The sequence below is a fragment of the Populus trichocarpa genome, chromosome 5, assembly GCF_000002775.5.
Source record: "Populus trichocarpa isolate Nisqually-1 chromosome 5, P.trichocarpa_v4.1, whole genome shotgun sequence".
NCBI lineage: Eukaryota > Viridiplantae > Streptophyta > Magnoliopsida > Malpighiales > Salicaceae > Populus > Populus trichocarpa.
In genome coordinates, this window is record NC_037289.2 from 2070486 (window position 1) to 2095269 (window position 24784).

The window sequence follows — 24784 nt, forward strand, 5'->3', positions numbered from 1 at the left end:
CACCAGTCATTGCCTCAGAGTTGGGGTTGCCAACACCAGGCCGTGGGTAAGGAGACCCAGGCTCACCAAGGGGATCACGACGGGTTTGGGATGAGTTAGGGGAAGAAGCATGGGGCCTACAGCGGCGAGGAGAAGACAATGGAGAAGCAGCAGAGGGTGTGTGGCTTATTCCCCTAATTCGATTTTTTGTTCGAACCCTAGAAAGGCGTTGGGAAATAACAACATCAGCAAGCGCTACTGTAGCTCGTGGAGGATTAGAGGGTGAAGGCGAGGTACGAGAGGGGTTGGAGGGGCGCTGGATAGCAGGAGAAACACTCCGGCTCAAAGCCCATGGAGCAGTCGACGACGAGGGTCGCGATGAACAGTAGTCATAGTCTTGCTGGGCAGAACGCAGCACTGATGACTTTTTCTTAGATTTTGCCATGAGGAAACGACACAAAGGGACCAGAAGAAGAGCCAAAAAGAGTGCAGAAAGCAAGAGATGAAAACGGTGCCCGAGAAAATGGAGGAACCTGAACAGAATCAAATTTCCACTTCCTGCAACCGAGAGAGCTTCTCTCTCTTACTTCTCACTACGCTCTTTCTTTCCCAGTATTCAACACTCCTTTTATTGTATAGATTGCCACCTAGAACCTCGAGAACTAATGGAATGCCCTTAACACAGCTTACCACAGTTTTCGATAGCCCACTATATCCTTCTATGGGACGATCTTGTTTAAAAGCATGTAAGCTGAAGAGTCGAAGTGCATCGTCTTCATCTAAAATTTTAACCTCGTAAATTTTGTCTTCATCACATGCATTTTCAAGAACTCGCCTATCTCTACTTGTCACAATGATTCTACTTCCTTGGCCAAACAAACCATCCTCTCCTAGTAAATATTTTAAATCTTTTGGATCAGTGACATCATCAAGAACTATGAGGACTTTTTTTCTTTGAAGCATTCGCTTAATGGCCGGGGGTAACACTTTTGTGCGTATAGTCATATCTTTCTTCTCTAATACTTCACCAAGAATTTCCTGTCTTACATGATCTATTCCATGCTTCTGTGATTCTTCCCTAACATTTTGGAAAAAGCATTGGCCTTCAAATTTACTACAGTTTTGATGATACACAGCTTCAGCCGTTGTTGACTTACCTATACCACCCATCCCCCAGATTCCCACAATGAGCACACCAGTTGATCCAAAGGATAGTAATGATTCGATGTCTTCAACGCGTGATTTCATTCCAACAAGGCCTTCTGCATCGAGTGAGAGTGACAGCTCATGGCTCAATTCCTTTTGAATGTCGGAAACGATTTCCTGAATTAGCTTGGTCTCATCCCTGCAGTGCATAATAAATAAAGAACAAAGACATTCATGCTGTAATAACCTAAATTTTTTTATCATAACATCTAACACAACATTGATTCTCGAACAAATTTTTTTAAATAAGTTGGGGTTGAATATGCTGTAACTAAATTAATAACTTACTTAATGATGTTTGAATCCCAGCCCTTGAGATTGGCTATTTCTTTCAAAGCATGTCTCCAACTCTCTACTTCTTCAGAACTGCAATCTCTTTCATGCTTGCAAAGTGCATCTCCGTAGCTCCCAGTCAGATTTTGAACATGGCTTGGATCAAGTTGTTGGACTATTGCCAATTATGTAGCTGCCATTGTCAAAGAAGATGGCTGTCATGTGAGAGTCAAAGAGGGTTGCTGGTGCAGCATTTGCAGCCCCTTAACATTGTCAAAGAAGGAGGCTACAATGGTGGGTTGTTGGTGGCAGCTAACAACCATTGTCAAATGTCAAAGTTTGGTAAGTTTGGTAAGTTTGGCAGCCACCATTGTTGACAAAGGAGCAAGAGGAGCTGTCATTGAAGCCTATAAATAGACACCAAAAGTGCAGCACAAAGAGAGAGTCCAGTAGTAGAGCTACAAAAGAGAGAAGAAGAGAGAAAGAAAGAAGGGCTGCAACCAGCAGCCCTGCTGCTGTATGCAGCTGCTGCCCTATGTAGCAATGAGAGATGGGAGTTGAGTGGATGTGATCCTCCTCCGTGTGTTGTATTCTTTCTCTATCTCTAATAATATCGATCTCTCCCGTGGATGTAGGCGATTTGCCGAACCACGTTAAATATTGTGTCAGTGTGCTTAGCCTCCTTTGAGCAATGATCATGAACACCACCGTTCCGCAAGGGGAGCAGAAATCCCCAACAATTGGTATCAGAGCCACAACTAGTGGTTTCTCCCACCAACAAATTGGTATCAGAGCCACCATTAGTGGTTTCTCCCACCAACAAATTGGTATCAGAGCTTATGGTTTAAAGTGATGTTTGATTTTTTGCTCAAAAATGAAAGTTGTCAAAATTATGTTTTGACCATACCACTGTGTATAGGAGGAAGAGACGAAGCCACTGGTGAAAATGGCATCGAAATCGGACGTCAGGCTGCCCACGCGCACCAACGCGCCACACACAAGCCACGCGTCTTCTTCGCCCGAATGGCAGACCTGACCCGAATACCAGATGACCCGACCCACAAGCTGACCCGGATAAGGATGACGTCATCATGATGTAATCATGATGTCATCATGCATAGTCAACATGTCATGTCAGCGACCAGTCAGCTGACACATCAGCATAGTGGGACCCACCAGCCACGAGCTAAGTTGAGCCGAGCCGAGTGGAGCCGAGCTGCGAGCCGGAGGATAGGATCCAGTGTAGTTGATCCTACGTGCAACCGGATTTGAGATTGAATTTGAGCCGCTCATCAGGCCAGAATTGTTTTGATCAAATCTTAGCTGTCTGAAATGCGATTTGGACGATTGCAGCCTTGTTTCCAGCTAATTTGATCGTTCTGGATCCAATGGTATGGTCTGATCGTTGAGATTGTGACTGAAAATGGTGGTGGTGAATTAACAAAAGGAGATTGCCCGATCAGGAGGCATCTAAAGGTCATCATGGTGGTCGATGGTGATGATGAAGAAGAAGGTGCACATGTTTACCCAATTACATGTGTTGAACTGCTAAATGAGGAGATTTTTATTTGCCGAATGAAGGCAAAATTGGGACACTCTGGACACCCGATCATGTGGATGATTTGAGGTGGAGAGCGGAAATTGATGAAGACCAATCTTGACGAATCTAAGCACTGGTAGTCTCGCCAGATGTTGAGAAATCAGGTATAAAACCAGGATATTCCAGATCGCTTGTAAACAAAAGCTGCAACAAAGCTAGCAAATGGTTGTATATACGGAAAGACAGTACGATGGATAAATATGGCGTAAGAAGTTCTGTCTAGGAGATTGGGTTTTAAGCGGGACCAGTGTGACCCCTCCAATCTTTCCTAGGAACTTGCTTAGTTGAAGGATTATCCATACGGTACTATTTTCGTATATATAGCAATTTGAAATGAAACGGTTGAAGACTAGCAAGACGACGGCACAAGAGAACAGTTGAGTTCCGTATGTTTAAAGATCTAATGGAGTGGTGATTTCTCCAAAGAAGTTAGATTCGGTGACTATGATTTCTCGAAGGGATAATTGATGAAGACCCTGATAATGGAAGAGAAATATAGCAGGGGGATATAGGTTGGCACCCTATTTTGACTTGGATAGGTGTTGTGACAAGATGAGCTGCTGTCAAACATAAGCAAGGAATAGGGAGAAATCTGGAGAACAGAAATTGCATGAGGGCACATGGAGATTGTGCAGGAGTACCCGTGATCTAACGAGGTACTGTAATGAGATAACAGGTGCAAGGAGAAGAAGTTTTCCCAGATGAAGCTCAGAGCAGAGACTGCGTGAAAAGGATGTACCACAGGAAGTCTCTTGTGCTCTTGATGAAGACAACAGGAGAAGACCTTTCCAATGCATGCAAGGATGGAAAAATGAGCTGCTGTAGAAGCACCTAATTGAGGGGGTGCAAACGCCTGTGTTAAAAGGCGATCGCCTATGATGAAAGGCGAAGACATCGAAGAGAGTTGGTGTAGGTGGAGCTGTCAAGAAGAAAGGCACAGAAGCTCCAAACATAGAAATCGAGGTGGAGGATTGTGAGGAGTATACCGCAACTTTATCTTTCTATGTAATCAGTGGCAGTGATCTCTCCCATAGTCCACATGGTGGTAGAGGCTTTTGGAGCCACTTTGAAGCATCTCAGATGAAGGAGGATGCGACTGCCTATGAAAGGCGAAGACACCTTAGAGAAAAGGTGTGCGGGCCACGATAGGAGCCCCAGTTCAGACCGCCGTATGACGACGAGCGGAAACACCTCAGACAGAAGGTGTGTAGGCCACAATATGAGCCCAAGTTCAGACCGCCCTATGACAACGGGCGAAGACACCTTAGAGAAGGTGTGAGGGCCATGAAAGGAGCCCAGTTCAGAACGCCCTAAAGCCAATGTGATGGCTAGATATGAGTGGACAGGTGTATAACTAATGAAGTGGTTATGATGAGTATGGAGACAAATGTCGGATTAACTTTCATTGCCCCTAGGCTAAAGATCAATGAGCTAGATAACATTTGCCTTGGACAATAAGTGGATGACTTGTGGAGCATTAAGACGCGATTGCTAGGAATGAGCAGAAGACACGCGCAGGTTTCAGGAACAAGTTGACTCTTGTCAAGGTAGTGAGCTCGGTAATGGCATTGTAATACTCAGAGTATGAAGATAGATATGGATCAACCTTTAATGGGCTGCCCCCATGGTTAAAGGTGGAGAGCTACCTGGACTCTTAGAACTAAGAGCGAGAGACTCACGGAGAAGTAAGGCGTGGTTCCTAGAGTGGAACAGAGGGCAGACGCAACTCCGGGATGAGTAGACTCTTGGAAGAGTGGTAAGCTTATGATTACATTGAAATACTCAGATAATGATTGTCGCACTCGGAAATAGATATTTCCATTTGAGGGGGTGTTGTAAGCCTTGATGTGAGGCTTGATAAATCATTCCGGATTAAGCATGGTTGATACGCTCGAAGGGAAATGTTGTCCCAGAGACAAGCGTTATCACTCTTCAGATGTGATGTGACAAACCATCTGATTGTAGTGATCCTTTTGTGTGAGAAAAGGTGTGCTTTGGTGACTCTGGTGATTGAAAGGTTTGGCAAGTACCTGTAAACTTGCCCAAAGATGTTCTCAGAATGGTAAGCTTGGAAGAGCTGCAGGAAAGCGTGTGCTGAAGAAGCAAAAGGACAAATTGCCCACATAAATGGCAAAAGGGGTGATTGTTGGAATATTGCCAATTATGTAGCTGTCATTGTCAAAGAAGATGGCTGTCATGTGAGAGTCAAAGAGGGTTGCTGGTGCAGCATTTGCAGCCCCTTAACATTGTCAAAGAAGGAGGCTACAATGGTGGGTTGTTGGTGGCAGCCAACAACCATTGTCAAATGTCAAAGTTTGGTAAGTTTGGCAGCCACCATTGTTGACAAAGGAGCAAGAGGAGCTGTCATTGAAGCCTATAAATAGACACCAAGAGTGCAGCACAAAGAGAGAGTCTAGTAGTAGAGCTACAAAAGAGAGAAGAAGAGAGAAAGAAAGAAGGGCTGCAACCAGCAGCCCTGCTGCTGTATACAGCTGCTGCCCTATGTAGCAATGAGAGATAGGAGTTGAGTGGATGTGATCCTCCTCCGTGTGTTGTATTCTTTCTCTATCTCTAATAATATCGATCTCTCCCGTGGATGTAGGCGATTTGCCGAACCACGTTAAATATTGTGTCAGTGTGCTTAGCCTCCTTTGAGCAATGATCATGAACACCACCGTTCCGCAAGGGGAGCAGAAATCCCCAACAATTGGTATCAGAGCCACAACTAGTGGTTTCTCCCACCAACAAATTGGTATCAGAGCCACCATTAGTGGTTTCTCCCACCAACACAAGTCGGTAAAATACTGGTAAGACCATCTGTTGTTTGGTCTCCATGCACTCAAGAATCTTGGAGAGTTCCCTCAAACAGAAAGTAGAATCTGCATAATTTTCAGAGAAAATGACTAGCGAAATAAACGACTCTTCAATCCTTTCCAAGAGGGCAGGCTCGATCTTTTCTCCTCCATCAAGTTTGTTATCGATGTAAGCATCAATTTGGTTTCGCTGCAAAGCATCATGAAGATGACTGGTGAAACTATTGCGGGTGTCTGTGCCTCTAAAACTGAGGAACACATCGAGCTTCAAATATGGAGTAGTGGGAGAAGAAGAGGAAGCCATATTTGTATATGCTTGATATGTGTAGAAGTAAGCTCTACTTGTGACAATTATTCCCTGTAACAAACGATAAATAATTAGTCAAAGACTAGCTAGTTGAGATCTTAATTACACCTGATCATAAATAAAGAGAGAAGCTAGCGGATGGAGGACAGTTGGGAGATTATTTTATATCTCATAAATAAGAGAAGATCAAAATTTACATACATAAACAACTTAAAGGATACTATAGCAAAGAACAAACAGAGAGATTTCATTGACATTTTTATAGAAAAATTAATGGACGTCCAGGAAGAAAGTCTACCAGTTATTTAAGGGCTAGCCAACTCACAATTAAGGGGGCCGGGGAGTTCACCACATTGATCCTCTCATCATCTTTATTTCAAGCACAGTATTGGGGGGGAGTTCACCACATTGATCCTCTCAAAATCAGTTTTTGTTTCTTTTCCTTCACCTTTTCTGTTTTTCCTAAGCAGCAAGAAAGAGACCAAATCCTAGTTAATGCTGCCACCTAACTGTTTAGAGAGAGAGAGAGAGAGAAGAACACATTATAAAAACAAAACCATCAAACATTTTTTAGGAAAACTTGCAATAACTACTAAAAGTTTTGATCATACTCACGTTATGGCAAATTTTGGATTTTAGTCACACTATTGCTAGATCACATTCCATAGAGGACGGCAGGATTACAGTTTGCATGCAACTATCTGTGTCTTCACCCAATTCTGAATTAAAAAAAAAATAACAATAATAAAAAAATAAAGCATTGAATCATGATTGGACAAATATTTAATTTATAGTAGATAGGTGGAAAGATAATTTGAGGTCTTGTTGAAGAAATTTAGCAAGCATATTCTTGAAAATGTGATCAAGGCTGAACAAATTAAAGATTTGAGGACCAACATGGACAAGGTTGCAAAGTTTAGCTGTCTAAGTTTGATAGATGAAGGCTTCACTAAGAAGAAAGCTGAAGATGGGGGCAAAATGGCAAAAATCAAAGAAGCCAAGGACCTAATTGTACTTTGGATGGGCTTAATCAGGTGCTAAAAAGAAAGAGTAATTAGGTTGGAAGTTAATTTGGCTAGAAGAGGAAGAATTAATAAGTCTTAGGGACTTGTTTGAACTTTTGATTAGTTTAATTAATGCAATGAGGGACTTAACTAGAGTAAAATAAAAGTTTGAGAGTCAATTCGGTTAATTGTGTTAATCAATTTACTTCTCAACTCGCCTTGTGCTGATTATAGAGAAATATCAATGTTTCCAGGTGGAGCTCTAAATTCCTCAACTTCAGTTTCTAGACGATGAACCGCAAAAGCATAACATAAATATTATTTTTGTTAAAGCAAGCAAGGAAGAGAAATAAACGATCGATGTAAACCTTGATAACTATGCCTCGAACATCTTATATGTGCAAGTGCAGGCTGATTATCTGATAACATCTCACCAAACTCATTCAACATCTTATTTTTCACTGACATAATCATCACCGTTCTTTATTTAGCTTAACCATGCTTCATTTCCCAAATTCCATCCGTTTCCAAAGGTTTTGGAGCCCTCGGGAGATCAAAGATATGGAAGGACGGCTTTGTGGATTCTCTTCTGTGCACATCATTCCTGCATCGACCACATGAACACAGCATTGCTTTAGCTTCTCTATAGCACCACTTGAATGTGCCTCTCGCTTCAATGACATGTCTACCACATCCAAAATATGATGAGGGGTTGCAGCACCCACCCACTTCCTTAGATCAAGCCCGTCTGTGAACATTTCTCCTGTTGGTCTTTGCCTTGTTATCCATTCCAGCAGCATGATACCGAAGCTGTATACGTCTCCTCTAACTGATACTTCATTAGTCTGTCCATATTCTGTTTACAAGCAACAAAGCACTGTTAGCAAAATGAAAAAAGAAAATAATCATTTTGGTCAAATGATCTTAATGCACTGCAAGGTGAATGAAACATACGATCTTTCATGCCGAAGAATTTAGAGGAGGGCAACGAAACACGAACACAAACCAACCAGATGCATACCTGGAGGAATATAGCCAACAGATCCTCGCAGGCCACTTGCTGTAGAAGAATATTCAGTTGGTTTATCAGCAAAAAAGACCTTTCCAATTCCAAAGTCCGCAACACGGGCCACCATATCATCATCAAGAAGAACATTTTGTGGTTTCAGATCACAGTGCACAACTTGAGTTGAGCAATCCAATTGAAGATACTCCAAGGCATTTGCAATATCTATTGCTATTCCTAATCTTTCACTCAACGTCAATCGACAGTTTCCTCCCTCGGACTCAGGATAAAGATGCTGTTCGAAGTTTCCATTACCTACAAACTCAAGGATGAGAGCCTTGAACTGTGAATTCCAGATTGATCCCATCATTTGAACCAGATTCCAGGATAACACCGCCTGCTGTCTTCATTTAGAACCTTAACCGCGACAAAAGATATTCTATCATCAATCCAAGCTTTATAAACAGATCCAAAGCTTCCTCTCCCCAAGAGATTGGCATCACTGAACCCGTCGGTTGCAATTTCGAGCTCTCTTTGAGTGAAATTTCGTCCTCTGAAAGCCATCAGAATTGCTTCTTCAGATGTTGCATCAGTTTTCTTTTTAAAGAATTGTCTAACACGGACCCCGACATATACCAAGAGCAGTAAAAAGCAGCTAGCAGTAATTGCCAACAAGTAATAGGTCCATTTCCATAACTTCCTCCTTTTCTTTTGAACTGCACATGGCTGGAGTCTCATTAGCGCAGAACCACCACACAGGCCTGCATTTCCTATCAATGTGCTTCCACTAAGATTTTTAAACCTTCCCATACTTGAAAATTCTCCAGTTAATCTATTATACGACAGGTTGAAATTTTTCATCACTGAGTCATTGGCAAGCCAGATTGGAACGCTGCCTGTTAATTGATTAAAAGCCAGATCCAGTGCTTTTAAATATGCAATTTGTTTCAATGACTCTGGAATTGTACCTTGAATCATGTTCTTGGATAGGTTCAAGTACTCCAAAGCTGTACAACTTCCAACTGAACTTGGTATAATGCCAGAAAATCTGTTCACCGATAAGTCAATAGCTTGTACAGATACCAGATTTCCAATAGTTGCAGGTATTTCCCCGTCTAGATTGTTATTTGAAAGGTTGACGGAGAGCCCCAAGTTAGAAAAAACTCCAATTTCTGGTGGAAGAGGCCCCTGCAAGTTGTTAAAAGATAAATCCAGCTGCATCATGAGAGAGCACTGGCTGAGTTTGATGGGAATATTTCCTGATAAGCTGTTCCGAGATAGGTAAAGGTATCTCAACTGTGAGAGGTTACCAAGTGAACAAGGGATTGAACCGGTTAAGGAATTATTGCCAAGATCAAGTAAGCCAAGGTTTTCCTTCTGCCCCATTTCATCTGGAATGGAACCTTGGAGCTTGTTTCTCCCCAAATATAGTCTTTGCAACAGCTTCAGCTTTCCAAAAGTTGCTGGAATTGTCCCGTCCAGGTGATTGTACCACAGTTGTAGGTTCACGAGGCCACTCAAGTTTCCAATACTATCTGGAATCTCTCCTCTTATACGGTTATTCAAAAGATTGGAATAGTAGAGGTCTTTGGAAAGATTTCCAATGGAAGCAGGTAAACTCCCAGAAAATAAACAGGAGCCCAAGTGCAGTTTCTTCAGAAATGAACAGTTTGTGAGAGCAGTAAGAAAACTAAGAGAAGAATTGCTAACCAGGTTGTTGCTATGGAGGTAAAGGATCTCAAGGTTCTTCAACTTCCCCAGTTCCTCGGGAACTTCACCCTCCAAGTAATTGACACTCAAATCAAGCAGAGTTATTTGTGAAAGATTTGAGAATGTCACTGGAATCCTACCAGAAATGTTGTTGTTTAAAAAATACAACTTCTGCAAGTTTTGGAGCTTGTTCCCCATTTCTGAAGGGATTTCCCCGGATAAAAGATTCTCAATCAATGAAATTTCTCGCAATGCAGTGCAATTACTTAGTGATGCAGGTATTGTTCCCTCAAGAAAGTTTAGGTGCAAAAACAAAGTCTCAAGCCTGCTCAAAACTCCAAGCTCCACTGGGATTTGCCCAGTAAAGTAGTTCACAGCCCGTTCTAGCTGTGTCAATTCTGTCAGGTTTGACAAGAAGGCCGGAATGACCCCAGTGAGGTTGTTTACAGAGAGAGCTAAAAAACTCAGCTTCTTCATCCATCCTAGTTCTTCAGGAATGACCCCAGATAGGTTGTTCACAGACAAGTCTAGAAATTTCAAGCTTTGACAGCCATGTAGTGAAGCTGGAAAGGCACCAGAGAGCTTATTTTCCTTCATATTCAGATATTCCAACTGTGAGAGAGCCCCCAAGGTAGTTGGGATTTCTCCACGGAAATTATTACCCTGCAAGGAAAGCTTGGTGAGAAGAGAAAGATTGGATAGAAATGGCGACATACTTCCTTCTAAGCGCATTTCTATGATCTCAAGATCTATAACCCGGTTTTGGAGATATTGGTGGCATGTAATTCCGGTCCAGTTGCAGAAAGGATTGGCTTCATTCCAATCCTGGACGTATCCTTTCGGATCACTTGTTATGCCTCCCTTGAATTTGAGAAGAGCTTCACAATCAGTAAAATTGCAAACAAATGCCGATGCTCCTGGCATGAGAAAAAAGATGAGACAGAACACTGGCACAGCCATGTTGCAGTTTTGATTGTGTGCCATCCTCTCTATTGTTCTTTCTTAGCAGAGATTCTGGAACAAAACGTTTCTTGATGTGAAGACAAAAAAGTGATTCTGTTTGCACTTTTGCTGCATTTTTTCCAAGACTTGTAAGGTAATCTTAACTTGATATGTAAATGATGGCAAGAAGAATTAGTCAAACCACCTACCCCATGGATGGTGGGTGGTGGATGCATTTTTTCCACATTAAATTCCTGCAAGTGGATGCATTTTTTCCTACCTTCTTGGCGATGATAATTAGGTGAAGCTATCATACTTTGTCCATTGTCATTGACAACCACATCATTTTTCTTCCACAATAATCTAGATAAGTATTATATGGTCTTCACTCTATGAACTATATATGTCAGAAACCTGTGCCGAGGACAATGTGTAGTAATAAATTATCTAAATACACTACTCCTCAATCCTCTTTTCCCACCTGTTTAATATTGGTCTATACCAGTGGTCAACAATTTATTATTTCCATTTCACATTAGACTTTTGATCTTAAGAGTAAATAATTTCCAGTGTAGAAATGCAGATGCACAAGATACATGACAGCCTTCTTCTGACAGAAGTTTCTCACCATAGATTTTGACATATTCAACTGCAAAGATAGCATAAAAATCCTTCATGTCACTCAAGGAAGTAGGGGACACATCATTCAGAGAACTTAAAGGATACACTACTCCTCAATCCTCTTTTCCCACCTGTTTGATATAGGTCTACATCAGTGGAAATTAGACTTTAGAACTTAGAGTGATAATTTCCAGTGTAGAAATGCAGATGCATAAGATTTTAACTGTCTGAACCTCGACAGGTAATTTGAAATATACATGACATGACACCTTCCTTTGGACAGAAGATTCTTACCATAGTCATGAAAATAGAGTTTTTATACTGTACTTTGGTTTCATTCACAATGAACATAAAGTTAATACGAGGAGTACAAACCATACATCCCCAAAAGAACAAAAACATGGAACTTTGACATGCCTGAACTGCAAATATACCATACAAATCCTTCATATTTAGTGTTGAGTTTTGAGTCCTGAGCAGAACACAAAATCTGAAAGTGAAAATGTCAATACGAATGTACTGGGTGTTTCAATATCAAAACCAATCAACATGTTTGCTTGAAATCTTTGGTTGCTTCTTTGGCTTCTGGAATCGATTGTTCTAGAACCTAGCTTTAACGATAAGGGAATACAGCAAGTCTGCCTCAGCTGCACAATCGTAAGGCACCTCCAAGACACTGCAGAATCAATGCAAGAACAAGTTAACGATAAGACAAAAGAAGTAAACCACAACCGTGTACCAAAACCGTGTAGAAAGGAAATCAAAGTAAATTATAAAGTTTAACTCCTTAATATTCACTCAATATTAAATGATGAAATTGAAAACAAAAATCAATTAAAAAGAAACCTAAAAACAATATCCAATTAACCTGTCAAACTCGCAACCCGAGTTATAAGACCGAGATAATGCAACGGAAAATAAATCTAAACAAATTAGATTTCAATCACCAATCAACATAATGTTGAAGGATGAAATTAAAAAAACAAGATAAAAAACGACCCGAGACAATCAACAAAACCCATGATCTTTGAAAATATTACTAATAAACTTGAAGGTGAAGGTCGATAAATATTCCTTTTTCAATGCGAGTTTGTATAAAAATATTAATTGAATGATTTTCATTGACCTTTGAAACCATTTTAATAAACTTGAAGTCCAGGTTCGTTCTTCTTCCAGATTCATGATATGCTGGAGAATGAGGAGAAGAATGAAAATGCTGCCTTTGTTTCTTTTTGTGGGGATATTGATTTAACAGCCTTCAGTGAGAATCCAAACATGGGCTCGTCAGGTTCGTGACATGCTGGAGAATGAGGAGAAGAATGAAAATGCTGAATTTCGAGTGAAGGAGGTTGAGTACATTCAAACAGAGGTAGGTCCCTTTTAATTTTTTTAAGTTCTTATTTTTGTACATTCTGTTTATTCATCTTTTGTTGTCTCTGTTTCTTCAATTTATTTTAAGCTTGCTTATATTCAGCTGAGAGTGTGTTTATTTGTGTTTAGCTTGAATATATCTAGTTAGTGATGTTGATTTCAAAATTGTTGAAGCAGTGTTAGTCCATCTACAACTTTACTTCCACCACAGAGGACCTGTAATCTTTGTGGAATATTTCAAGGTTATGTGGTTTGTTTGACAAGTGGGTTGTTTGCTAGGCATATGTATTCTGTCATACCTTTAATTCTGAGGCAATGGTGGACACTGGAGCAAGCTTTTCAATACATTTTTAAATTTTGTTGAGTGTGGATTTATTTATTTTCATTTGCAATTTCTATATATTTCTTTTATTATTTTTTTTATTTGTTTTTTAAAGAAGGTTTTCCTGATGGAATATTTGTCTAATAGGTGTACCATAAAAATCTCAATAAAAGATTCCTTAATAAGTGATTCTTGACGATAGATTTAACTTTCTTTTTTTGTTTGAATACATATATATATATATATATATATATATATAGGTGAAGATAATAAAGTGTCTAGTGGAAAACATTGTGGTAGATATTTCATTTAACCAACCTGGTGGACTGTTCACCATTTGTTTCCTTGAAAAGGTTAGTGCTTTATCCTATAAATTGTCTACTCCTTTTGTCCAAATATTATGATCCTTTTTCCGGACACTTCTACTTTCCCAAATTATTAATCTGTTATTAGAAAATCACTAATCCTGCCATGCCCTATTCATTAAGCAACCTAAATCAAAACCATCTTCTGGACTTAGCAAATTATTTCTTGAGGCTTGTAGTGTAATATATGTTGTTTTACCTGCTGGACAAGATAATCAAGGGCAACTCTTTTTGTCCAAACACTTCAATGTTATTGATCCTTTGCGTATAAACAACAACCTGGGACACAGTGTCAGTAAATGTATACAAATAGAACTTTGCTATGCTGTTTGCCATCAAGTTAAATGTCATTTGAATACCTCTGCTTTTTTACGTTCCAAATTTTATCAAGCAAGGAATACAAGCTGGCAACTATTATATTCCTGTTTCTCCTAGAATTAACTGGTGGTTGTTTCCAGTAGAGTATTGGAGGTTCTTTTTACATTCCAGCAAGAGTCCCATTCCAGGTAGAAAGACATGATTACTTCATGCTATTTTTATTTTTATGCTTAGCTTCTATCCATGTCTGCTTCTTCCATGATATATATGTACATGTGTCGCACGTGAGCGACGTCGCGGCGATCGTCCACCCACAAAAAATGTAATATGGGGGATATATATCTGGTCAATGTAGGGAGACAAGGAATTCGTTGTCTCTTAGCAGTGAAAAATGGTGTGGGAGTCGCCACCTAGTATTTTGGTCACTAGGAACCCTAACTGGTCTCAGAGATCGGGTACGGGGACTGGTTGCGTAAAGGGAAGGTATTAGCACCCCAAATACGCCCTACCTAAGGTAAGCTGCATCGTTTAATTGTCTGATAAAATTTAAGGTGTTTTCGTTGTGTTTCCTAGTTGTTGGTCCGTCTATGGTTCAAGAAAAGTCCTCCTCAATAAGGAGGTCCTTATCTTATCGGGTAAAACCTAACCGTTCTAGCGTCTATGTAAAAAAAACATATTTTTAATTTCAGGAATACGTTTTACGTATAAATTCGTAATCCCATATACTAACAGAGGACAAAAAGATTTTTTAGAATTTTTGGAATATTGGCCTAGTTCTCATGGCTTGAATAAACTGGTTATTAAAGCCAAAATGCATGCTAATACATATATTGTTTTGAAATTTCTTTTGTTGTGTGAAAATATGATGTTATAATATTTATATATATATATTGGAGAGACTAGGCCGTATTTTAAAACAAAACATTTTTTAAATATGTATTTTGTACGTTTTGACGCAAATCGGGTATTTTAATACTGGGTTTGTATTCTTGCGGTATAAAAATACAACCAAATATTAATCTACTTTGATAAAGCAAATGCAGAAAAATCAACAATATTTTCAAAGATATTTTAGAAAATTTTTGAAAGCAAAAGACATTTTTTATTTTGAAAATCTTTGATGTTTTGATGAAAACCGGGTATGTTAATACCGGATTTGTATCTTTACAGTATAAAATACCAACCAATATTAATCAAAATACAGTAATAAAATTACAGAAAATCACATATTTTTGAAATAATTTTTGAAGAATTTTTGTAATTTTTTCATATATATATATATATCTATATAAATAATACAAAATATAATATATATAATATAATATATAATATTAAATGGGCTGGGCTGGTCCGGCCCAACCGACTGGGCCGGACTCAGCCCAAAATTGTTGGGCCGATCTCGGCCCAAAACAAAAAACACATTATCTTCTGGGCCAGACCCGGCCCAGAAGACAGGGCTGGGCCAGGATCCGCCTGGCCCAAGCCAAAACGGGGCGGGGGGGGAATTATTTTCCCCCCACCCCTGCATGCAGAACGCTACTCGTTCTGCATGCAGGGAACTAAACGAGAAAATAAACGCGAGGGAGAAGGGGAAGAAAAGTTACCTGGCGCGGAGGCGGAAGCGGTGGCTGGCTGCGTTTCTGGCGGTTCTGTGGTGGAGGCTGGTAGCGGTGTCGCTGCTCCCTGGCGGCGACACCAAGCAGCGGCGCTGCTGTCTCAAGCGGCGGAAAGAGGGATTCTTCCTCTTTCCTTCTCCTCTGTTTCCTTCCCTTTTCTTCTCCTTCTTTGGTTTTCTTTCCCCCTGTTTTCCCTTCTTTCGGTTCTCTTCTCCCTCTCCCCTTTCTCTCTCTTTCGGTTTTTTCCGTTCCTCTCTCTCTCCTCTGTTTTTCGTTTTCTCCTTCTTCCCCCGTCCGTTCTCCTCTCCCCCTTTCTGTTGTCGTGTTGGTTGTTATTTATAGAGCCAAGTGAGTGGCTTTTCGCTGTGGAGCATGGGGAGCAGCCGGCCGGTCGTCCGTCCTCCTCTGTTTTTCGTTTTCCCTTCTTCCCCGCTGCATGTTCGGGGGGGAAGAAGAAAGATGAACAGTGTCGTTCAAAACGACACCGTTCTGCCCTTTTCCCTTTTTTTTTTTTTTTTTGAATGGATGAAACGGCGTCGTTTTGGATAAAACGCGCCGTTTCATTTAAATCCTACAAGACGCCAAAACGCGTCAATTTGCAAAGCAGCCCTCAATTATCTTTTGTCCCTTCAATTGCATCCCTGCCGAATTCGAACCCCGTCCCTATATTTGGCCGCGTTTTTCACTTTGGTCCTTGGCCTTTGAATTATGCAATTGAGCCCTTAATTGATCAATAAACTTCCAATTTCTTCAATTAGGCCCCTGAATCAATTAATTCCAGCCCCTATACTTACGCGCCTTCTTCAATTTGGTCCTTGGTTTCGAATTCCTTCAATTAAGTCCCCAATTGGCCCTTAAACTTCAATATTTATGCAATTAAGCCCCTGATTTGACCTAATAAATTCCTAAAAAATATATTTTGGCCCCAGAACTTAAATTTCTTCTAATTAAAGCCCAAATTGACTTAAAAATCAATTTTTCTTGCAATCAAATCCCCTATAAATTCATTTAAAAATCAAATTAAGTCCATAAACATCTAAATTTGGGTTTTTCTCCTCAAATTTCAAATTTTCCTTGTCAACAGGGCTCTCCTCCTTCAAGAATATATTATCAAAAATTCCATCTTTGTATTTTTAACCTTATTGACCAATTTTCCAACCATTTTCTGAGCGCTTCTGCCTCCTGTTATTTTTCTAACCTCCTTTGGCTATATATTTTTATATATATTTTGTGGGGACCCAAAAATGGGTTACAACAGATGCCCCCTCTTTATAATGCTTACGGAGCAGAGGTTTTGCGCAGTAAGTTTTATAAAGATAAACCAAAACTGAGCTCCCGAAACTGATCTAGTCGGAGCTCGATTGCTCTGAAACTTTGTCCTTACAGCAATCCTCCTTAACCCAAAAACTATGATCAAAATTTAGTCATCTCGAGATCCCTTCTGGTGATCTCCTTTAACCTTAAAAACTTGGAATCTCATCTGGCGATTCCTTTACCCATACCCAAATACAAAAACACGTGTGTGGTCTCATTATGACGGGTGACCTGCCCGAATGGGAAAAGGAAAGAGTGGTCTCATTATTATGGGTGACCTACCCAGGAAAAATAATGGTCTCATTGTATGGGTGACTAACCCAGGAAAAATAATGGTCTCATTGTATGGGTGACTAACCCAGGAAAAATGATGGTCTCATTGTATGGGTGACGAACCCAAGAAAAATGATGGTCTCATTGTATGGGTGACGAACCCAAGAAAAATAATGGTCTCATTGTATGGGTGACCTACCCAAGAAAAATGATGGTCTCATTGTATGGGTGACGAACCCAAGAAAAATGATGGTCTCATTGTATGGGTGACGAACCCAAGAAAAGTGATGGTCTCATTGTATGGGTGACTAACCCAGGAAAAATGATGGTCTCATTGTATGGGTGACGAACCCAAGAAAAATGATGGTCTCATTGTATGGGTGACTAACCCAGGAAAAATGATGGTCTCATTGTATGGGTGACGAACCCAAGAAAAGTGATGGTCTCATTGTATGGGTGACTAACCCAGGAAAAATGATGAATTCTTAGTAAACTCCATGCTTTTCTAAGAAATAGTTTCAATACGAGGTCCCTTCTAGCGACCTTCCTTGATGAATGCCGAAGTACGAGATCCTTTCTGGCGATCTCAAATAACTTGGAATCCCATCGGGCAATTCCTTTTACTAAAGCTAAAACATGAAGTTCCTTCTGGCGACCTTCATTGAAATACAAGATCCCTTCTGGCGATCTCCTTTATCCAAACAACTTGGAACCCCATCTGGCGATTCCTTTTAACCAACATGTAATACGAGGTCCCATCTAGCGACCTCCAAATAGCGAAACACGAGATCCCTTCTGGCGATCTCCTTTAATCAACTTGGAATCCCAATCTGGCGATTCCTTTTAACCAACATGAAATATGAGGTCCCATCTGGCGACCTTCATCAACTTGGAATCCCATCTGGCGATTCCTTTTATTCAAAGCTGAAATACGAGGTCCCTTCTGGCGACCTCCTTTGACCAATATTGAAATACGAGATCCCTTCTGGCGATCTCAAACTTGGAATCCCATCTGGCGATTCCTTTTATTCAATATGAAATATGAGGTCCCTTCTGGCGACCTCCTTTAACCAATATCGAAATACGAGATCCCTTCTGGCGATCTCAAACAACTTGGAATCCCATCTAGCGATTCCTTTTTCCGAAGCTGAAATAATGAGATCCCTTCTGGCGATCTTCTTTAATCAAAAACCAAAAAATCTATTTTGTAAATCGGTCAACCTGGAATCCCATCTGGCGATTCCCTTTAACCGATTGCTCGATGTCGTTCCTCCTGATGGCAGGGTTTGAAAATTATTATCTTCTCTTCTCGTTGTTCTAGAATCAACTCAATGATTCTTTCTTCATCTCCAATTTTGTTGGAATGCATTAAGGTCTCCTCCTGTAATGATCCAAAAAACATATATGCAATGATTTATGATTAGATGCCATGCATGCATTTGTACCTGGTTTTGAAACATAGGCCCCATCATCTTCTTCTATTTCATGAAACTCTCTCTTGATATGAGCTTGCTTTTGAAGTCGTATGCTGGATTCATTTCTCGTGTTGCCTCTCATATCTTTGAGAAGAAGTCTTCGACTTTCTCCAAGTAGTCCTTTTCTCAAAATGTATGACTTGTATTTGCCTCTTTGTCATGCTTTTGTCAAATGCTTTAGCTTGGTTTTCAAATCTATAGGCTTCCAACCAATTTTAAACACGTAAAACTTTTCAAAAAACAACTCATTTTGCCCCCAGTGTAGGGGTGTGATCCTAGTCTGGGCTTTTATAGAGAAGAAATTCATTAAGCCAATGATAAACTTTTTTAGTGCGTGAAGGGATAATGATGATTTTTTTTTTTTAAAATGCACATTGTGATGGTTGATAAAGACAATTACAGATGATTATAAAGTGACCACTTAATCATTCATTACGCTATCAGAGGTAGGGATGTACTTTAGGGTTAGCTTTTCTTAAATTTCATATTAAAACATTTTATGATATAACCACTCAAACTTGTTCAAAAAGTGCATAATCTCATCATTTATTAAAAAAAGGTAGGCTCAAACATAAAATGGCTGAAAACATGAGCCCTGACTGCCCAATAAAAGTAATGACAAAAGCAAATGACAAAAACATGCTAAGGCAAATAAAGTTGTTTTACATTTTGAAAACTACGAGAAGTTCTTGGGTCAACCCGTTCTGGAAAGTCAACCGAGGCAATGCTTCATCTTCCTTCCCCATTTGCGTTTCCTTGTCTTCTCTTTCGATCTCGCCTTCTTCATTATTGACGATTCTTGACCAAGGTTTTCCAACCCTTTATCCCCTATTACTTTTGTCATGACTAGGCAATAGATTTGAATTGATATTGGGTGTGTCTTCAAACGACACCCATCCTATCTTGATGAGCTTCAACAATATGTTCTTGAAAGCGTAGCACGTTTCAAGACAATGTCCGGGAATACCAGCATGGTACTCGCAAGTCAACTCGGGCTTATACCAGATGGGGAATGGTGGTTGTAGTGGTAATGTAGGGATAGGAGCTATTTGTCCAATGCTCAGTAGTTTGGCATACATTTCCTTCAAAGGCATGGGTAATGGCGGTAGTTGTTCTGCAATGTATCTTGTGTTTGGTCTTTGATCGTTGTTTTGGATGTTTGACTGGTTATTTGCTTGATTAGAGGAAAAAGGTTTGTTAAAGTTTATGTGGGCAACATGAGAGGTAGGTATTTGTGGGTTAAGTGAATCCATTATCTTGCCCTTGGACCCAACTTCAAAGTCGTAAATGTAACCTTCCATTTTTCTTCCAATAAAACCCTTTGTCTCCAATGGCTCAGCTATACGTCCAGCTTTAATCCCTTGCTCTATTCTTTCAGCTATGCGTACCGCCTCGTAGAAATGTTGAGATGAGCTACCCATTAGGTGCTCATAATATGGTGCTTTGAAGGTATTGGCAAACAAGGTCACCATCTCCGTTTCTATCAAAGGGGGTTGGACATGCATTGCCTCATCCCTCCACCTTTGCGCATAGGCTCTTACCGACTCTTGGCTCCTTTTCTCCATTGACATTAGACTTGTTCGATCAGGAGCGATTTCCATGTTAAACTTGTACTGTTTAAGGAAAGCCTCCACCAAGTCTCTCCAGCTCCTGATCCTGACACTGTCTAACCTAATGTACCAGCTCAAAGCGGATCCTGCTAGGCTATCTTGAAAGAAATAGATTAGCAATTTATCATCATGGATTACTTCTGCCATTTTGTTACAGTAGGATCGAAGGTGAGTGTTTGAGCATTCCAAACCAGTATACTTAATGAACTCTGGTATCCTAAAATCTTTTGGCACCACGATGTTTGGTACTAAACATACTTCGGCTGCTCGCATAGGGTCAAACCAATCATTACCCTTAATTGCCCGTAATCTTTCTTCCAAAGCAAACAACTTGTCTTGGTCCATCAAACCGGGAGACCTATTATCCGGGATTCCCTCCGTTGTTAAGTCCACAGTGACTGGAGCATGAGTTGGCTGGATAGGGGCGACAAGCACAAAATGTTGTTCATTGGCCGAGTTTGCCCCCTGGTTTTGAGATGCTTGAGGGATGTGAGCTGCTGGCGCTCCTTTAGGTTGTTGGGCTGATGTTCCCTCCCCATTCTTAGCTCTTAAAAGCTGCTTGAGTAAGTCGGTTAGTCGAGAAACTTCATTTTTTACGGACTCCAACTCGGTCTGATAATGTGACTCTAAGTGAGCTCTTTCTTCGTTCTCCATTCTCGATCTAGACCGGGTGTTGTGGACTTTAGATGTGGGACCTATGTTTCACGATCTGTCGTGCATATGATGAATTAAAAACAAATGCATGATGAAAATATGATGCTCGTGCGAATGTATATCTTAAAGTCGATTCATGACTTTCGTAATCCTTTAGGCAAGATTTCGGCTTAAAAACCTGGATTGATGAATTATTAATCATGATGCAAATGAACGTAAGATAGATATCCTAAGGACAAGTTCTATTTATTAGGTGAGAATGGGTAGGTTTTCTATCTGGTCTTTAAAAGGGTCTCATATCTGCCCAGTGACGTTCTTCGTAAAGACAGTATGGGGGCGTTGCAAGGAACGGTTAAAGTACGTATACCCACCATTACCAAGCAGGCACTCAGATATGAGTTGGGTGTTTCACGCATCTGAACCCTGACCAATAGTCATAGGGCAGATCGCTAATCCCCCTCCTAGCTTAAAGCTTGTGTGTGCTTCTCAAAATCAAAGTATGTGATGCATGTGACATTTATATAAGATGCATGAGACAGTTCTATACAAATGCATGAACAATATGTGTAAAGAATTAAAGCGTATATGCAGACGAAAAAAAAAAAGGAAAGGCATATTAACAATAAACACACGAAAACACCAATAGATCAGACAAAAACAAAGCTAAGTCCACAAGGTCCCTAGTGGAGTCGTCATTCTATCGCACGTGAGCGACGTCGCGGCGATCGTCCACCCACAAAAAATGTAATATGGGGGATATATATCTGGTCAATGTAGGGAGACAAGGAATTCGTTGTCTCTTAGCAGTGAAAAATGGTGTGGGAGTCGCCACCTAGTATTTTGGTCACTAGGAACCCTAACTGGTCTCAGAGATCGGGTACGGGGACTGGTTGCGTAAAGGGAAGGTATTAGCACCCCAAATACGCCCTACCTAAGGTAAGCTGCATCGTTTAATTGTCTGATAAAATTTAAGGTGTTTTCGTTGTGTTTCCTAGTTGTTGGTCCGTCTATGGTTCAAGAAAAGTCCTCCTCAATAAGGAGGTCCTTATCTTATCGGGTAAAACCTAACCGTTCTAGCGTCTATGTAAAAAAAACATATTTTTAATTTCAGGAATACGTTTTACGTATAAATTCGTAATCCCATATACTAACAGAGGACAAAAAGATTTTTTAGAATTTTTGGAATATTGGCCTAGTTCTCATGGCTTGAATAAACTGGTTATTAAAGCCAAAATGCATGCTAATACATATATTGTTTTGAAATTTCTTTTGTTGTGTGAAAATATGATGTTATAATATTTATATATATATATTGGAGAGACTAGGCCGTATTTTAAAACAAAACATTTTTTAAATATGTATTTTGTACGTTTTGACGCAAATCGGGTATTTTAATACTGGGTTTGTATTCTTGCGGTATAAAAATACAACCAAATATTAATCTACTTTGATAAAGCAAATGCAGAAAAATCAACAATATTTTCAAAGATATTTTAGAAAATTTTTGAAAGCAAAAGACATTTTTTATTTTGAAAATCTTTGATGTTTTGATGAAAACCGGGTATGTTAATACCGGATTTGTATCTTTACAGTATAAAATACCAACCAATATTAATCAAAATACAGTAATAAAATTACAGAAAATCACATATTTTTGAAATAATTTTTGAAGAATTTTTGTAATTTTTTCATATATATATATATATCTATATAAATAATACAAAATATAATATATATAATATAATATATAATATTAAATGGGCTGGGCTGGTCCGGCCCAACTGACTGGGCCGGACTCAGCCCAAAATTGTTGGGCCGATCTCGGCCCAAAACAAAAAACACATTATCTTCTGGGCCAGACCCGGCCCAGAAGACAGGGCTGGGCCAGGATCCGCCTGGCCCAAGCCAAAACGGGGCGGGGGGGGAATTATTTTCCCCCCACCCCTGCATGCAGAACGCTACTCGTTCTGCATGCAGGGAACGAAACGAGAAAATAAACGCGAGGGAGAAGGGGAAGAAAAGTTACCTGGCGCGGAGGCGGAAGCGGTGGTTGGCTGCGTTTCTGGCGGTTCTGTGGTGGAGGCTGGTAGCGGTGTCGCTGCTCCCTGGCGGTGACTCCAAGCAGCGGCGCTGCTGTCTCAAGCGGCGGAAAGAGGGATTCTTCCTCTTTCCTTCTCCTCTGTTTCCTTCCCTTTTCTTCTCCTTCTTTGGTTTTCTTTCCCCCTGTTTTCCCTTCTTTCGGTTCTCTTCTCCCTCTCCCCTTTCTCTCTCTTTCGGTTTTTTCCGTTCCTCTCTCTCTCCTCTGTTTTTCGTTTTCTCCTTCTTCCCCCGTCCGTTCTCCTCTCCCCCTTTCTGCTGTCGTGTTGGTTGTTATTTATAGAGCCAAGTGAGTGGCTTTTCGCTGTGGAGCATGGGGAGCAGCCGGCCGGTCGGCCATTGGGCGCGACTGCCAACGCTCGGCCCCCCTCCCCGGCTTTCTGGCAGGTGCGCGGTGGGTGGTCGGCCATTGTGTTCGGTCGGTGGGCTCCAGGCGAGAGAGAGGGGCCGGCAAAAATTTCAAAAAAAAGCACCATTTTTCCCTTCTTCCCCGCTGCATGTTCGGGGGGGAAGAAGAAAGATGAACAGTGTCGTTCAAAACGACACCGTTCTGCCCTTTTCCCTTTTTTTTTTTTTTTTTTTGAATGGATGAAACGGCGTCGTTTTGGATAAAACGCGCCGTTTCATTTAAATCCTACAAGACGCCAAAACGCGTCAATTTGCAAAGCAGCCCTCAATTATCTTTTGTCCCTTCAATTGCATCCCTGCCGAATTCGAACCCCGTCCCTATATTTGGCCGCGTTTTTCACTTTGGTCCTTGGCCTTGGAATTATGCAATTGAGCCCTTAATTGATCAATAAACTTCCAATTTCTTCAATTAGGCCCCTGAATCAATTAATTCCAGCCCCTATACTTACGCGCCTTCTTCAATTTGGTCCTTGGTTTCGGATTCCTTCAATTAAGTCCCCAATTGGCCCTTAAACTTCAATATTTATGCAATTAAGCCCCTGATTTGACCTAATAAATTCCTAAAAAATTTATTTTGGCCCCAGAACTTAAATTTCTTCTAATTAAAGCCCAAATTGACTTAAAAATCAATTTTTCTTGCAATCAAATCCCCTATAAATTCATTTAAAAATCAAATTAAGTCCATAAACATCTAAATTTGGGCTTTTCTCCTCAAATTTCAAATTTTCCTTGTCAACAGGGCTCTCCTCCTTCAAGAATATATTATCAAAAATTCCATCTTTGTATTTTTAACCTTATTGACCAATTTTCCAACCATTTTCTGAGCGCTTCTGCCTCCTGTTATTTTTCTAACCTCCTTTGGCTATATATTTTTATATATATTTTGTGGGGACCCAAAAATGGGTTACAACAACATGTATCAAGAACAAAGTAAACAATTTTGCATTCCTTCTTTGATATAATTGAGTTTGGTTGATTTTATGTTTTCTCAACTCAATAATTATTGATGATAATGCATATATTTTTTCTGGTTTTTAGCATGCCTTGACGAGGATCCATATTAGATTCTAGGAGTGACAGGTCCACTTCATCCAAATCATTTCAAAAGGAGTTAAAAAAAAAGAGGAGATAAAGAAAAAAGATGATTTTATTTTTGAAATAAAACGGCAGATGGATTCCATGAAAGAATATCTTATGAACAATCTTGGATATCATGGTGGGAAATCAAATATTGATCAAGGTATGCCAGCACCAATGGCCCCATCAATGCCGCTGCCTATGGCTCCCCAGATAATGACACTTATGGGTCCCACATCTCCACCAACTTATCGACCTTCACCTCAACCACTATATCCTCATTCATTTTACATCGATCCACAATATCATGGTTCGTCTCCACAACAAGCACCATGATTGTATCTTTTGATTGTATCTTTTTATTGTATTTCGACTTATTTGCATTAATGCAAGTTTAACTAAATTTTTATACTATGAATTTTA

The 24784-nt window shown here is 40.2% G+C and overlaps 4 protein-coding genes and 1 pseudogene across 4 annotated transcripts in view; all 5 read right to left on the reverse strand.

Moving 5' to 3' along the window:
- Positions 1-8570, reverse strand: part of LOC18098713 (kinesin-like protein KIN-14S) — a 120756-nt gene extending 112186 nt beyond the window's left edge. The window contains exon 1 of the mRNA XM_052452906.1: positions 8204-8570. Coding sequence (XP_052308866.1) covers positions 8204-8558 — 355 coding nt within the window. The 5' untranslated portion in view covers positions 8559-8570. The remainder of the gene's footprint in view (positions 1-8203) is intronic.
- Positions 1-24784, reverse strand: part of LOC18098771 (kinesin-like protein KIN-14S) — a 49671-nt pseudogene that overhangs the window by 16504 nt on the left and 8383 nt on the right.
- The window catches only part of LOC18098772 (disease resistance protein RPV1), a 46198-nt gene that overhangs the window by 6714 nt on the left and 14700 nt on the right, over positions 1-24784 (reverse strand). The window lies entirely within an intron of this gene.
- LOC112325594 (disease resistance-like protein DSC1) overlaps positions 5564-24784 on the reverse strand; it is a 39675-nt gene continuing 20454 nt past the window's right edge. Inside the window, exon 2 of the mRNA XM_052452914.1 lies at positions 5564-6229. Within this exon, the coding sequence (XP_052308874.1) occupies positions 5630-6175 (546 nt within the window). The 5' untranslated portion in view covers positions 6176-6229 and the 3' untranslated portion in view covers positions 5564-5629. The remainder of the gene's footprint in view (positions 6230-24784) is intronic.
- On the reverse strand, positions 8599-10858 carry LOC127905323 (LRR receptor-like serine/threonine-protein kinase EFR). Its single transcript, XM_052452921.1, has 2 exons — positions 8697-10858; positions 8599-8605 (listed from the first exon to the last, which is right to left on the reverse strand). The coding sequence occupies exons 1-2, from the start codon at positions 10856-10858 to the stop codon at positions 8599-8601; spliced, it is 2169 nt and encodes a 722-aa protein (XP_052308881.1).